This window comes from Astyanax mexicanus, chromosome 16 (genome assembly GCF_023375975.1).
Source record: "Astyanax mexicanus isolate ESR-SI-001 chromosome 16, AstMex3_surface, whole genome shotgun sequence".
Lineage (NCBI taxonomy): Eukaryota > Metazoa > Chordata > Actinopteri > Characiformes > Acestrorhamphidae > Astyanax > Astyanax mexicanus.
In genome coordinates, this window is record NC_064423.1 from 40,749,998 (window position 1) to 40,764,553 (window position 14,556).

The 14,556-nt window shown below is 38.4% G+C and overlaps 1 protein-coding gene across 1 annotated transcript in view; it reads left to right on the forward strand.

The window, feature by feature from the left end:
• Positions 1-14,556, forward strand: part of tub (TUB bipartite transcription factor) — a 167,908-nt gene that overhangs the window by 92,849 nt on the left and 60,503 nt on the right. The window contains exon 2 of the mRNA XM_022670111.2: positions 8,053-8,104. Within this exon, the coding sequence (XP_022525832.2) occupies positions 8,053-8,104 (52 nt within the window). The remainder of the gene's footprint in view (positions 1-8,052; positions 8,105-14,556) is intronic.

Here is a 14,556-nt window from a genome sequence, read left to right on the forward strand (position 1 = left end):
AGCATAAAGTTATCCAAAAGCAGTGTGTAAGACTGGTGGAGGAGAACATGATGCCAAGATGCACGATTTTAACTGTGATTTAAAAAACACCAGGGTTATTCCACCAAATATTGATTATTTCTGAACTCTAAAAACTACTTTGTGAATATGAACTTGTTTTCTTTGCATTATTTGAGATCTGAAAGCTCTGCATCTTTTTTGTTTTGTTATTTCAGACATTTCTCATTTTCTGTAAATAAATGCTCTAAATGAGAATATTTTTATTTGGAATTTGGGAGAAATGTTGTCTGTAGTTTATAGAATAAAACAACAATGTTCATTTTACTCAAACATAGAAGTTGAAACTGAGGTGCTCTCAAATAATGGTCTGCCTTATGGTTTTTAATCACAGTTTTTTCATGCATCTTGGCATCATGTTCTCCTCCACCAGTCTTACACACTGCTTTTGGATAACTTTATGCTGCTTTACTCCTGGTGCAAAAATTCAAGCAGTTCAGTTTGGTGGTTTGATGGCTTGTGATCATCCATCTTCCTCTTGATTATATTCCAGAGGTTTTTAATTTGGTAAAATCAAAGAAACTCATGGTTTTTAGGTGCTGTAACTAATTCTAGTGTACACTAGTACAAGAATACACACCCACACACATTCACACACTGACACATTACATTACATTACATTTCATTTGGCAGACGCTTTTGTCCAAAGCGACTTACAATAATGAAGTACAAAGTAATAGGAATTTAGATAACCCATTTTTAGATAGGGCTTAAAGGAGGTCGAAGGGAAATAAAGGGATAGAGAAGTGAAGGAGGGGAAGAAGGAAATGGGGTTAGAAGTAGTTAGTGTGTTAGAGGTGTTAGGAGAGTAAGTGCTCTTTGAAGAGCTCTGTCTTCAGGAGTTTATTAAAGATAGCGAGAGATTCTCCTGATCTGGTAGTGGAAGGTAGTTTGTTCCACCATTGGGGAACTCTGTATGAGAACAGTCTGGATTGCTTTGTGTGAATGTTTGGCAAAGCGAGGCGACGTTCATTGGAGGAGCGCAGCGGCCGGGAGGTAGCGTAAGCCTTCAGGAGCGAGTGCAGGTAGGAAGGAGCCTGTTCTGTCATCACCTTGTAGGCGATTGTAAGAGTTTTGAATTTGATGCGAGCATCAACTGGTAGCCAATGGAGCTCAATGAGCAGCGGGGTGACATGTGCCCGTTTTGGCTGGTTGAAGACCAGACGTGCTGCTGCGTTCTGAATCATCTGTAGTGGTTTTACTACACAGGCCGGGAGGCCAGTTAGTACGGCATTGCAGTAGTCGAGGCGTGAGATTACCACAGCTTGTACCAGGAGTTGGGTGGCCTGTTGCGTCAGAAACTGTCAAATTTTCCTGATGTTATAAAGCGCGAAGCGGCAGGATCGAGCAACTGAGGCCACATGGTGCGTGAAGAGAAGCTGGTCATCAACCAGAACACCCAGGTTCCTAGCAACCTTTGTCGGTGAGAGAGAGAGAGAGTCGATGGTTATAGAGAGGTTGTGTTGAAAAGATGGTTTTGCTGGTATGACCAGAAGTTCAGTCTTTGAGAGATTTAATTGAAGGTGATGCTCCTTCATCCATGAGGATATGTCTGGGTATAGCTGGGTGTCATCAGCAAAGCAATGGTAGGAAAAGCCATGTGAGTGGATAACCTGACCAAGAGAGGCAGTGTATATTGAGAAGAGAAGGGGTCCCAGTACCGAACCCTGGGGAACCCCAGTGGATAAGGAGCGGGCTGAGGACAGCTGTCCTTGCCACAACACCTTGAACGAGCGCCCAGTGAGGTACGATCTGAACCATGACAGCACATTGTCTGAGATCCCCATGTTTGAAAGTATAGTTAGGAGGAAGTCGTGGTTGACCGTGTCGAAGGCGGTGTGTGTGACACACACACACACTTCTCAGCGGAGTGAACTGTCAGTGCGCTGAGTGGCGCTGAGAGGAAGTGTGATGAGCGCTGCATGTGTCTGCCAGAGCGCATCCATCAATTTATCGTCCAGCCCCTAATATAATGAGATAGTTGACCCTCATTAGAGCAGCGCTGTTTATGTCATTATCAGCTGCTTTAATGGGAAACAACACCCCTGGACTGCTGCGTAACGTGTGTGTGTGTGTGTGTGTGTGTGGTTGTACATGCATGATAAAATGATAAAAATCAGGTGTCAGATCTGATTTAGCACAGTGAAGTGAGATGGCTCTGCTTTGATTAAGAGAGGAGATGGGTGGGGCATAAAGATGCCTATAACATTAAAGGGGCACTAAAAATCCTCTTGTTCTTGTTCTTTTGTATTCTTAAAAAATAAAGCAGGTCTCTCTAAATTCTGAGTTGTTTATGATGCTGCACATAATGAAACTCTTCCTCAACCTCTTGCTCATTGTCTGCAGCAGCTAGTAAAAAAGAAAATATTCAGAAAAACAAAACGAGTCGATCAGGAAAAGCACCATGTCTACATCAACCCATGAATTAGTATTCATGGCCCCGCCCACCTCTACTCAGGACCGCCCACAGGCGGAGCTGAAGCCGGGCGGCGACGTCGTCTCGTCAGATAGGAGGAGCTAACAGCGCTAGGAACAGCATGCAGTTCATTCCTGTGTTATTTGTGCGAATAACACATCAGTGTTTATATACTTTACCCAGTAATTCAGAGATAAGAAACAAATGGTTAGAATTAGTCTATGGAGGAAAAACACCACCAGCCAAGTACAATTGAGATAGGTAGGTGATTAGATGTTTATAACAGTTCTGTTTACACTAGTAAAGTAAAAATCCACCCCGGAGAGGATTTTTACTTTCTGGACCTGAACTACCCACCTCTCTGTGTGTAACTATAGGTTTAAATAGGATCTCCGGTGGATTTGGTGTTTTACAGAGACTCTAAGACTAGGTCAGTATAGGCTGAACTGCACTTAGCAGGACATTATTACACATGTTGTAAAGTAACATATGACATTGCAAAGACTAGTTATTAGTGTAAAAATGTCTTTATTTTAAAACATTTCTAACTATTGTTCGTTTGCATGTATGAATGAACAAGAGTTGAAATCCTATCCTTATTCTGCACCCACTCCCTCACAGGACTAAAGCAGTGTTATACAGAATCACCGGATCACTTTTATTTTTCACAAAAAACAGAATACACAAAATACAATATATTTTACTTTCTTAAAAAGTATGATCAAATTTTACTTTCAAACTTTTGATGAAAGCATAATTTTAATGTATTTTTAATATGTTTTAAGTAATTACATAAATCTGTAAGTATATTTACAGTATACGTAGACAATTAGGTACAATTAGGTATATATTATTTTAAGTATATATATAAAAAATATATAAATATTTTTTTTTACTAGGGTGTATGGAGAGATTTATCTGGATAGGGGTTTTATTGAAGGATAAAAAGACTGATTAAAAACAAGCTGAAATGTGTAAATAGGAGTAACGTAACTATTTTTTAAAAAATGTAAGGAGTAGAAAGTTCAGATAATTGTGTGAAAATGTAAAAATAATAATTACTTCAGTAAAATATAGATAACCTACATTCACTCAGCGCTAAGCAAGATCAGACTGATTAAACAGAAGTGAAGTAGAACCAATGACAGCTCAAAGTCCCCATAAAGGTCATCGGCTCTCACAGGACCTGAAAGAGAACAGGCAGTGGCTCTGTGACTCACATCATTAACAGAGCAGCACCTCCTCTACATCTCCATAACCGCCGCTTCCGTCTCTCTACAAGACTTTGATATTTATCCAGCGTACGCTGCTCACCGCTTTTCTGAACAATGCCTCGACCCTTCAGCCGGATTAACATGCTAATGCTAGCACTAGCGTAGCCACGGCGGAATTATGTAACAGGAGTGAGGGCTCTGTGTGTGTTTGTAGTTGTCGTAGTTGTAATAAAATATACAAGCTTTTATATCCTTTCCTGTGAAGTCTCTGTGCTACACTTACGACTTACTCACCTATTGATGTTGCATGCTCATTTACATAATAAGCACATTATTATTTTTTTATACGTTTATCTGATTTTGCTATTTATAGGTTTTTGTTTGAGTAAAATGAACATTGTTGTTTGATTCTATAAACTACAGACAACATTTCTCCCAAATTCCAAATAAAAATATTCTCATTTAGAGCATTTATTTACAGAAAATGAATAAACAGATGCAGAGCTTTCAGACCTCAAATAATGCAAAGAAAACTATTTCATATTCATAAAGAGGTTTAAGAGTTCAGATTAATATTAATATTTGGTGGAATAACCCTGGTGGTTTTTAATCACAGTTTTTTTTCATGTATCTTGGCATCATGTTCTCCTCCTCCACCAGTCTTACACACTGCTTTTGGATAACTTTATGCTGCTTTACTCCTGGTGCAAAAATTCAAGCAGTTCAGTTTGGTGGTTTGATGGTTTGTGATCATCCATCTTCCTCTTGATTATATTCCAGAGGTTTTTAATTTGGTAAAATCAAAGAAACTCATAATTTTTAGTTTTTTTTTTTTTCATTTATAATTAAAAAAAATGGCAGTTTTGCACACCTTGGGTGAATTTTCTCAGTCAGTTTTATGAGGTAGAGTCACCTGGAATTCAGGCTTTCAGTTAACAGTCAAAAGTTTGGTGGAGGGGGGATTATGTTTTTTTTTTTTTTGGGGGAATATTTTTGTGTGACATCTTAAGTCAGTTCCCTCAGCAGCAACATTTACGACAAAACCGGGCAATTATATCCATTTTTATCATTAAGACCAGCCTTTTATCTGTTTGAATGGTGAGTGGCCAGCATATATTAAAATGAACATCTGATTAGTACTGTTTGAACAACAATTTTAAATTGCTGATTAATTTTAAAATTCTGAAATCCCTATAAACAGATTTGTAGCGTTTGCTTCCTTAATGCACTGAACCAGAGGTCAGCAATAGAAACTATAATGAACAATAATGAAAAAAAAATAAAATAAAATGCTTCTCTGGAGAGCTTTTGTTTATATCCCTCCCCTGTCTCTCTCTCTCTCTCTCTGTTGCACTCTGCATGACATTAGCTTCTGTCCGTTCTCGTTTTTCTGCCCGTTCTTGGGCTCCCTATCTCCTTATAAGGGCGTTTTTTTTTCTCCGCCGTGTCCCAATTCACTAGCCGGGGCAGCGGTAGTAGTGTATTGGATCACAACCCTGACAACACGGGTTCGATCCTGCGTGAGAAGCGATGTGTTTATTTATTTATTTATTTTTTCCTTTCTTCTTGGGTTTACCTGCTTTGAGATCAACTGTTCTGCAATTGGGTTCAACAACCCTCTGGGCTGAAGAGCTACTGGTCTGTAGCAGCACTCCATCCCATTACACTACATTTTCCAAAACAGATTTTTTTTGTGGACAATTAATGGCTTGTAAAATATCTGGCAGCGGTCAAACTTAATCGCCAACCCTATGTCTAAACCATGTTTGATCTAAACCTCCGCCAACCATTTTTCCAGTTCGCTCTGGCTACTGCGCCTGCGCAGATCTCCACATCCTCTGCTGATCTCCTCATTTACTCGAAGCATAAGCAGCAAGATGATTGGCTCTTTTTGTTGAAGGGTGGGAATTTATCCTTGAATAGATGCTGGGTTGAGTGTTACGAGAACCCTGAGTCATATTTCAGTCAGTGGCCATTAATCTCCTCATTAATAACGTCTCTTTTGACAGTGATGATATACAGTACATTTTGTGCATTTCACATTGTGTTGTGGGAATTTGATCAAATTTCTCTGATTAAAGCAAGATAGGAAACGTAAATGGGTGAAAAATGATGAAATTTCTTGAGCCCAGACCAGCAGGACCCATTGTGAGTGCCAGCAGTAAAACCAGTGAACATGGAGTTTCTGGAGCAGTGTGACTCTTATACTCTTATTTCCGAGCCTGTCGCGCTGCCGTCACTCTTTCAGAGCAGAGTGGAGTGTTATTTTAGCACTTAGCTCTTCATCTAAAGAGCTTCAGATCTCTCCCCCGAGAGCTCGGCGGAACAGCCCGCACTCGTTTTCCTGTTGGGAGCAATTTAGGCTCTCGGGAGACGAGCCCTCCAACACACTTTACACACAGAGAGAGACTTTACGTGTTGAGGTTCTGCTTCTATACGATGCATCATTTTACTGTACGCCTGCTGAAAACACAGGGTAATATATGCAGAACTGTGCTGTGGAGCTGTTTATCTCAACATTTATCTGACTTTTTTGTGTCTAAAACACAAATTATACTGAATTAAATTAAGAAACACTTCAAACAGCCTGGGAAATTTACTTAACTACATGAAATTGTGTAATATACATCATTTAATATTTAATATTTAATATTCCTGTATTTACAGGTTGCTATTTATAGGTTTATGTTTGAGTAAAATGAACATTGTTGTTTTATTCTATAAACTACAGACAACATTTCTCCCAAATTCCTAATAAAAATATTGTTATTTAGAGTGTTTATTTGAAGAAAATGAGAAATGACTAAAATAACAAAAACAAAAAGATGCAGAGCTTTCAGACCTCAAATAATGCAAATAAAACAACAAGTTCATATTCATAAAGTTTTAAGAGTTCAGAAATAATCAATATTTGGTGGAATATCCCTGGTGGTTTTTAATCACAGTTTTTTTTCATGCATCTTGGCATCATGTTCTCCTCCTCCACCAGTCTTACACACTGCTTTTGGATAACTTTATGCTGCTTTACTCCTGGTGCAAAAATTCAAGCAGTTCAGTTTGGTGGTTTGATGGTTTGTGATCATCCATCTTCCTCTTGATTATATTCCAGAGGTTTTTAATTTGGTAAAATCAAAGAAACTCATCATTTTTAAGTGCCCTCTTATTTCTTTCCAGAGCTGTATATCTTGCACTATATTAGGGACAGATCAGGACTGCATGCAGGACAGTCCAATGTTTTGTTGAAAACAAATCAGGGGCGGTCCTGATGAGTGCCAGTTCTATCATCATAATGTTTTTGATGGTCTTTTGTGACTGCACTCTTGCTTTCAAACTTCTTTAGAAATTGACTTTCTGATTGACTGACTGAGTCCTTTTTTAAATTCAGTACCACTTTATAATAAAGCTCCTTAATAAAGGGTTTATAAATAGTTTATAAAGGAGTTTATTATTATATAGTTATTCATTAGGTTATGAGCCATAAGTAAGCAGTTCAAGCAGTTCAACACATCAAAAAGGAAGAGCATCAGTAGCCTGTTGTGTACCAAATAGTGATTCCACGTTAATTTATTTATTAATTATTTATTAATTTATTTATACTGTTAATCCTCAGATTTTACTAGAAGCTTATCTTTCTTTATGGACTTATCTTTTCCATCGGTCATCATTAACATTTCTGTTCATAACTTTATTAATCATTTATTTATACCTATAATAGCATATTAAATGACTAAACTGACTTTTAAACTGATTTTATTTTATTAGATATGTTCAAAAAAAGGTAATTGTCACTGATGTTCGTTGTATTTAAGTGTTTATTAAGTGCTTATTAATGTTAATGCTTATTAAAGTATTAACAACTTAATTTAGAACCATTTATAAACTCCCTTATTATTAACTATTTATAAACCCTTTATTTAAAAGTGATACCTTTAGTTCTTTATTAAATTGAGTATTTTTTGCTTCTCATAATCTGGATTCGAACATTACTCTATAAATATTCACTATTCACTGTATACCTGTAACTCTACCTCTTCACTACTTTACTTTAACTGATGCTCTCAAACACTTTATTAAGAGACAAGAAATTCAAGTAATGAACTCTTGATGAGTTCAGCACAGCTGTTAACTGAAAGCCTGAATGGTACTTTTGCACTTTTTTTGCACTTCTTGCTGATAACAGTCTGGATGGTCTGTTTTTATCTTGGTTCGGAACTCACAGTGTCCATTTCTTCCTGAAAATAACTTGTAAAAGCAATAATCTGACCATAATCCACCTGAAACCATTATTTTACAGGTTGTACAGGTTGTGTGATGTACTGAGGTACACCGAAGTAATCGTTGTTATTTTCTGTGTGTTTTTTGCAGCACTTTGGACGAGGAGGGCAGTACCCTGCGGCAGCAGAAGCTGGACAGGCAGGTGGGTGCTGTTTGGATTAAACTGCTGAGCTGTTTGGTAGCTAACTGCTAACTGGGGACATGACCTCCTCTATTGCCTATAAACTGTTCTCTTCCCGGCTGAAGGGGACAATTATAAATAAGTGTGTTTGTGAGAGTTGAGGGGAGTGCGAGAAAGTGTGTGAGAGGACTGTAGCTCTCTCACAACAATCCATTTTTTTAACGATTGCTTACAAAATTGTACATAAAATCCTACGTAAATGTCAAAATTCACCTCAAAACTACAGTGTATTTATGTGTACAAATTAGGGTTGTCACAATACCAGAATTTTGACCGATACCAACTGTAGTATCATGATTCTCAATATCAAAACGATACTAAGAAGAAAAAATTTAAGTAAAGTAAAAAATTAAGTCATGGAAATCACAGGGTTATATTCTACCAACTCTTATATTTCCAAAAATATATATATATGTTTTCTTCAAATTGACATTTATTCACTAGTTCACAGTCTTAGTGACTAAAAATGTCATATTGTGTGACATGACTGTTATTGTGTATTAAATTAAAAATGGGTATAATGTGATAATGTAAGTCAATTTATCCCGATTCTTTATCATTTCTATATAAAAGTATAGCATTGTTCATGTGCAAATATGTTACCTTTTGCATTATTTTTCATTATCTACACACATAGGAAAACGTTTAATCATTTTTATTTAATTTACTTTAAATTATTACTATTCCCTAAATGTCACATTGAAATGTTTATGATAAATAATCAAAATACTTATATTTTTTTAATTGTGAATGTCACACCACAGGCACTTGGCCTATGCAGATGTATTGAGCTACATATTAATCGTATTTTCTGTGTGTTTGTGTAGCACAGATGTAACGGTAGCCTGACTGTATGAACCTGAAGGGGTAGAAGTTAAATTCTAAATAAGGAAAATAAATAGTGAGAACATTAATAATGTATTAATTTAAACACACATTGCTCGGTTTTATTAATTAACACTTTATTGTTTTAAATAAGATAGATAGATAGATAGATAGATAGATAGATAGATAGATAGATAGATAGATAGATAGATAGATAGATAGATAGATAGATAGATAGATAGATAGATAGATAGATAGCTACAGAGTATCTTAACTAACTCATTAGTGTAACTTCACTAATCCCACAAGTCGCCGTCATTCTACACTTCTCTCGCGCTGCTGGCTTGCATGTGCGTGCGTTGCTGAACTGAGTCAAATTAGAAAATGCGAACTGATTCATTTGTTCAGAATACTAGTTTTACATTAATCCTGCCACTGTAGCCGTGGTGTAAATTAGTTTTCTTATGAAATGAATCAAATTGCGCTAATTTGACTCCTTTGAAGCTTGTAATCAGACTATATAGCTATAGTATTAAAAGCATTGAAGTGATGACTATTGAGCGTATTGAAAAAGCATCTAACGTTCAGTGCATCATGCAACTCTATTACAGATATGATCTTGTTAGACACTGACTCTTGTCGCAAAATAATTCTACAACTGCAAATATACCAAAACATAGCCATGATTCACCCAAACAGACAGATCAAGCAATGAAAGCACTGGACAGAGAAGCAGCCAAGAGACCCATGGTCACTCTAGAGCAGGGGTGTCCAAACTACGGCCCGCGGGCCATTTGCGGCCCGTTTCCTTTTTTGGAGCGGCCCGCGAGGTATTTTAGAAATAGAATGAAAGTTGGCCCGCTGTTAAGCAGGTTTTTATAATGTGAGATTCAAAGTTTGAACGCTAGGTGTCAGAAACGGGACAAAGAGTCTAAAAGCGGAGAGAGTGTGCATTTCTAGCGCAGAAAAACGGGCCAAAGAGTCTAAAAGGGGAGAGAGTGTGATGTTGTAGCGCAGAAAACAGGCCAAAGAGTCTAAAAGCAGAGAGGGTGAAGTTGTAGCATAAAAAAAAGGCCAAAGAGTCTAAAAGCGGAGAAGGTGCGCAGTTGTAGCGCAAAAAAACAGGCCAAAGAGCCTAAAAGCGGAGAGGGTGAAGTTGTAGTGCAGAAAAACGGGCCAAAGAGTCTAAAAGCGGAGAGGGTGCGCAGTTGTAGCGCAGAAAAACGGGCCAAAGAGTCTAAAAGCAGAGAGGGTGTGCAGTTGTAGCGCAGGAAAACGGGCCAAAGAGTCTAAAAGCGGAGAGAGTGCGTATTTCTAGCGCAGGAAAACAGGCAAAAGAGTCTAAAAGGGGAGAGAGTGCGCAGTTGTAGCGCAGGAAAACGGGCCAAAGAGTCTAAAAGCGGAGAGAGTGCGCAGTTGTAGCGCAGAAAAACGTAAAAAAAGATAAAGTTGTGGAGAAAAAGTTTAAAGCAGGTTTAGGTTATAAAAACACATCCCAAGCTTTGAGCATTCCAAGCAGCTCTGATCAATCCATCATCCAACAATTAACCTGAAAAAGTATTCCACAAACTTACAGTCATATGAAAAAGTTTGGGCACCCCTATTATTATTCTCTAAATATTTGGGTGTTTGCAAAAGCCATTTCAGTTTGATATATCTAATAACTGATGGACACAGTAATATTTCAGGATTGAAATGAGGTTTATTCTACAGAAAACAGAAAATGTGCAATATGCATTAAACCAAAATTTGACCGGTGCAAAAGTATGGGCACCCTTATCATTTTATTGATTTGAATACTCCTGAACTGAACTACGTTTTACTGACTTACTGAAGCACAAAATTGGTTTGGTAACCTCATTGAGCTTTGAACTTCATATCCAGGTGTATCCAATCATGAGAAAAGGTATTTAAGGTGGCCAATTGCAAGTTGTTCCCCTATTTGAATCTCCTCTGAAGAGTGGCATCATGGGCTCATCAAAACAACTCTCAAATGATCTAAAAACAAAGATTGTTCAACATAGTTGTTCAGGGGAAGGATACAAAAAGTTGTCTCAGAGATTTAACCTGTCAGTTTCCACTGTGAGGAACATAGTAAGGAAATGGAAGAGCACAGGGACAGTCCTTGTTAAGCCCAGAAGTGGCAGGCCAAGAAAAATATCAGAAAGGCAGAGAAGAAGAATGGTGAGAACAGTCAAGGACAATCCACAGACCACCTCCAAAGAGCTGCAGCATCATCTTGCTGCAGATGGTGTCACTGTGCATCGGTCAACAATACAGCACTTACACTTTGCACAAGGAGAAGCTGTATGGGAGAGTGATGCGAAAGAAGACATTTCTGCAAACACGCCACAAACAGAGTCGAGGTGTGCCTTTGCAAAAAGCCCATGGTCATTCTGGAGGAGCTGCAGAGATCCACAGCTCAGGTGTATCGGGAGAATCTATACTATAATCGTGCACTTCATAAATCTGGTCTTTGTGGAAAAGTGGCAAGAAGAAAACTATTGCTATTGTTGAAAGAATATAAAAAAGACATAAAAAGTGCTTTTGAATTGTGTTGAGTAGTGTTGTAAGTGATATGCAGTATCTACAGTATTTACAGTATTCTTTATTTTCTGGAGATTTTAGGAGATTTTCACAAGATTTTAAGTCTATACTAGTTACTCATTCATTTATTTATTTATTTTTAAATATGCTGATGATAAATGTGATAAAATGTGAGAGAAAAGGGATAAAAAAAAAATTAGCACTTTTTCTTTGCACAGTAGTTGAATATCTCACACACAAACACACACACACACACACACACACACAAACACACACACACTTCATCAGCAGCTGGATGCCACCTTATCAAGGCAGCGCATTAATTACCCGCCTCCTTAAAGGAGTTTCAGCCCCTGGCTGTTCTGATAACGTTCTCAGAGTCGGATCTGAAGCAGCGCAGTGTCTGATAGCGTAGCGACAGGTGTGCACTCAGCCGCTCGGCGGGGAGCATGTGCGATGCGATGGAGACGGGCGGGATCATATTATCAGCCTGGTGTTATATTTCCTGCTGCTGGTGCTGCTGCAGTGTCGTGTGGTAGACGGCTCTATAATAATAATTAATTACTAATTAATGCAGTCTGAGGCTGTGATGATGGGTCAGACCTCCATACTAAAGACCTTCTCTTTTTCAGTGCGTTTTCTTTATTTTCATGACTGATATTTACATTGTAGATTCTCACTGAAGCATCAAAACTATGAATGAACACATGTGGAGTTTTATGTGCTTAATAAAAAAACGTGAGCTGAACCTCCACAGTCACCGGACCTGAACCCAATCCAGATTTGAGGTTTGGGGTGAGCTGGAGCACAGAGTGAAGAAGACAAAGGAGCAACAAGTGCTAATAAACACCTCTGGGAACTCCTTCCTTCCTTCAAGACTGTTGGAAAACTTTTCATTTCAGGTGGCCACCTCTTGAAGCTCATTGAGAGAATGATGCCGAGAGTGTGCAAAGCAGTAATCAGAGCAAAGGGGGGCTATTTTCTATTTTGAAGAAACTAGAATATAAAATATGTTTTTTCAGTTATTTCACCTTTTTTTGTTAAGTACATAAAACTCCACATGTGTTCATTCATAGTTTTGATGCTTCAGTGAGAATCTACAATGTAAATAGTCATGAAAATAAAGAAAACGCACTGAAAAAGAGAAGGAGTGTTCAAATGTATGGCCTGTACTGCAGAATATGTTTTATATATCTTACATTGGTAGACAGACAGTTTCGCACACCTCTGCTGTATTTTCTCAGTCAGCTTTATGAGGTAGACTCACCTGGAAATCAGGCTTTCAGTTAACAGCTGTGCTGAACTCATCAAGAGTTAATTACTTGAATTTCTTGTCTCTTAATATAAAGTTTGAGAGCATCAGTTAAAGTAAAGTAGTGAAGAGGTAGAGTTACAGGTATACAGTGAATAGTGAATATTTGAGTAACGTTCTAATCTAGGGCTGGACGTAGAAGTAGATACACAGCGCTGTCTCTGTGTCTGTATGAGTGACAGGCTGCAGCTGCCTTAGAAGCGCAAGAGGGAGGGGGAAGGAATAAACATGAGGTAACCGCATGCATGGCCTCCATCCACATGGTTGGGCACGTGCTTGTGAACGTGAACACGTGTGGAAAGCTGTGCTCCTCAGTCCAGCACAGTTTAGCAGTGCAGATATTTCCAGTTACAGCTGAATTCACGCTTTTCTTATTTACCTTTTAAAAAGCCATTTAAATGCTGATTAAAGGGCCGATTACTGTTGTTTTGCTGTTGTCCTCGGGTTTTGAGTTGAGCTCTGCGCTGACTCAGACTCAGCTCTTGATTGGTCCGGACATGAGACAGCGTGAGGGTGGGGGCGGGGCTGGTGACATCATGGGCCCTGCATTGTTTAATTTAGTGCAGCCCTATTCTAATCCATATCATGATAAGCAGGGACTAATTAACTAAGTAAAGTAAATCGTCACACCTGTCACTGCGCTCCTGTCTCTCCCGTACTCAGTCATGATACCCAGGATGCACCACACACTGACACTCATGATCACATGACACTGCACACGGCACCACCTGGAAGTAAATCACCAAATTACTAACACTTAATCACTGGCCTATATAAACCCCTCCCTCCATTTCAACTGTGCTGAGTAATGATGGACTATCCTCGTACAACGTATTTCTTCTTGCCTGTGTTTTTTCTCTCTTTGCGACCCTGTTTTTGTATTTGCATTTTTCCAACAATTTTGGATTGCTCTCTGATATTGTCTTGCCTGTGTATGACCTCTGGACTGTTAATCGTGTTTCTTTAAAGTCTGGTTCACTTCAGTACTCAATTTACAATGTAGGAAAATAAATAAATGCATAAAAACAAGGACGCAAGGAAAAACTAAAAATGTACTTTTTCATAGCACTGTTAAATGTAAAATTCATCTCATCCTACATCCTAATATTTCAAAGAACTGTCTGTGTTTGCTTTAATAATACATAATAAAAGCCCCGCAGCAGGACGCGGTTAGCGAGCGGCGTTAGCGTGAACACATACCTGCAAGAGTTGCAGCGTCTCCAGTAAAGCTGTAGCACGTCAGCCATACCAAACACTCAGAATCAGATCAAATGAGCGGATATAAAACAGCCTGGAGGAATTTCTTTCATCCGGAAGTTTCTGCAGGTGTCAGGATCCCCAGCGCTGCTGAGAATACCGCCTTTTTTCCTGAAGATTCCTCACTGATATCCCTGATAATTCTGCTGCAGGATTTCACCTCAACCAATCAGTGCTGGTCTGTAATGATGCCGCTGCTGCAGCTGTTGATCAGTCTTTATATGCATGTGCTATACGGTAACAAAGATAACAAAGAACCTTAAAACAATGTTTGGTACTACTTTAAAATAAGACTACCTTTATAAAGGGTTTATAAATATTAATAATCAGTTATAACACATACAAAGAAAAGGCAACAATGACCTGTTGTTTGCCAAATAGTGAACCCACAGCTATCTATACTGTTGCCCTTCCTACGTATGTGTTATAACTGATTATTAATTATTTTTAAGGCCTTTACAACCTAATTAGT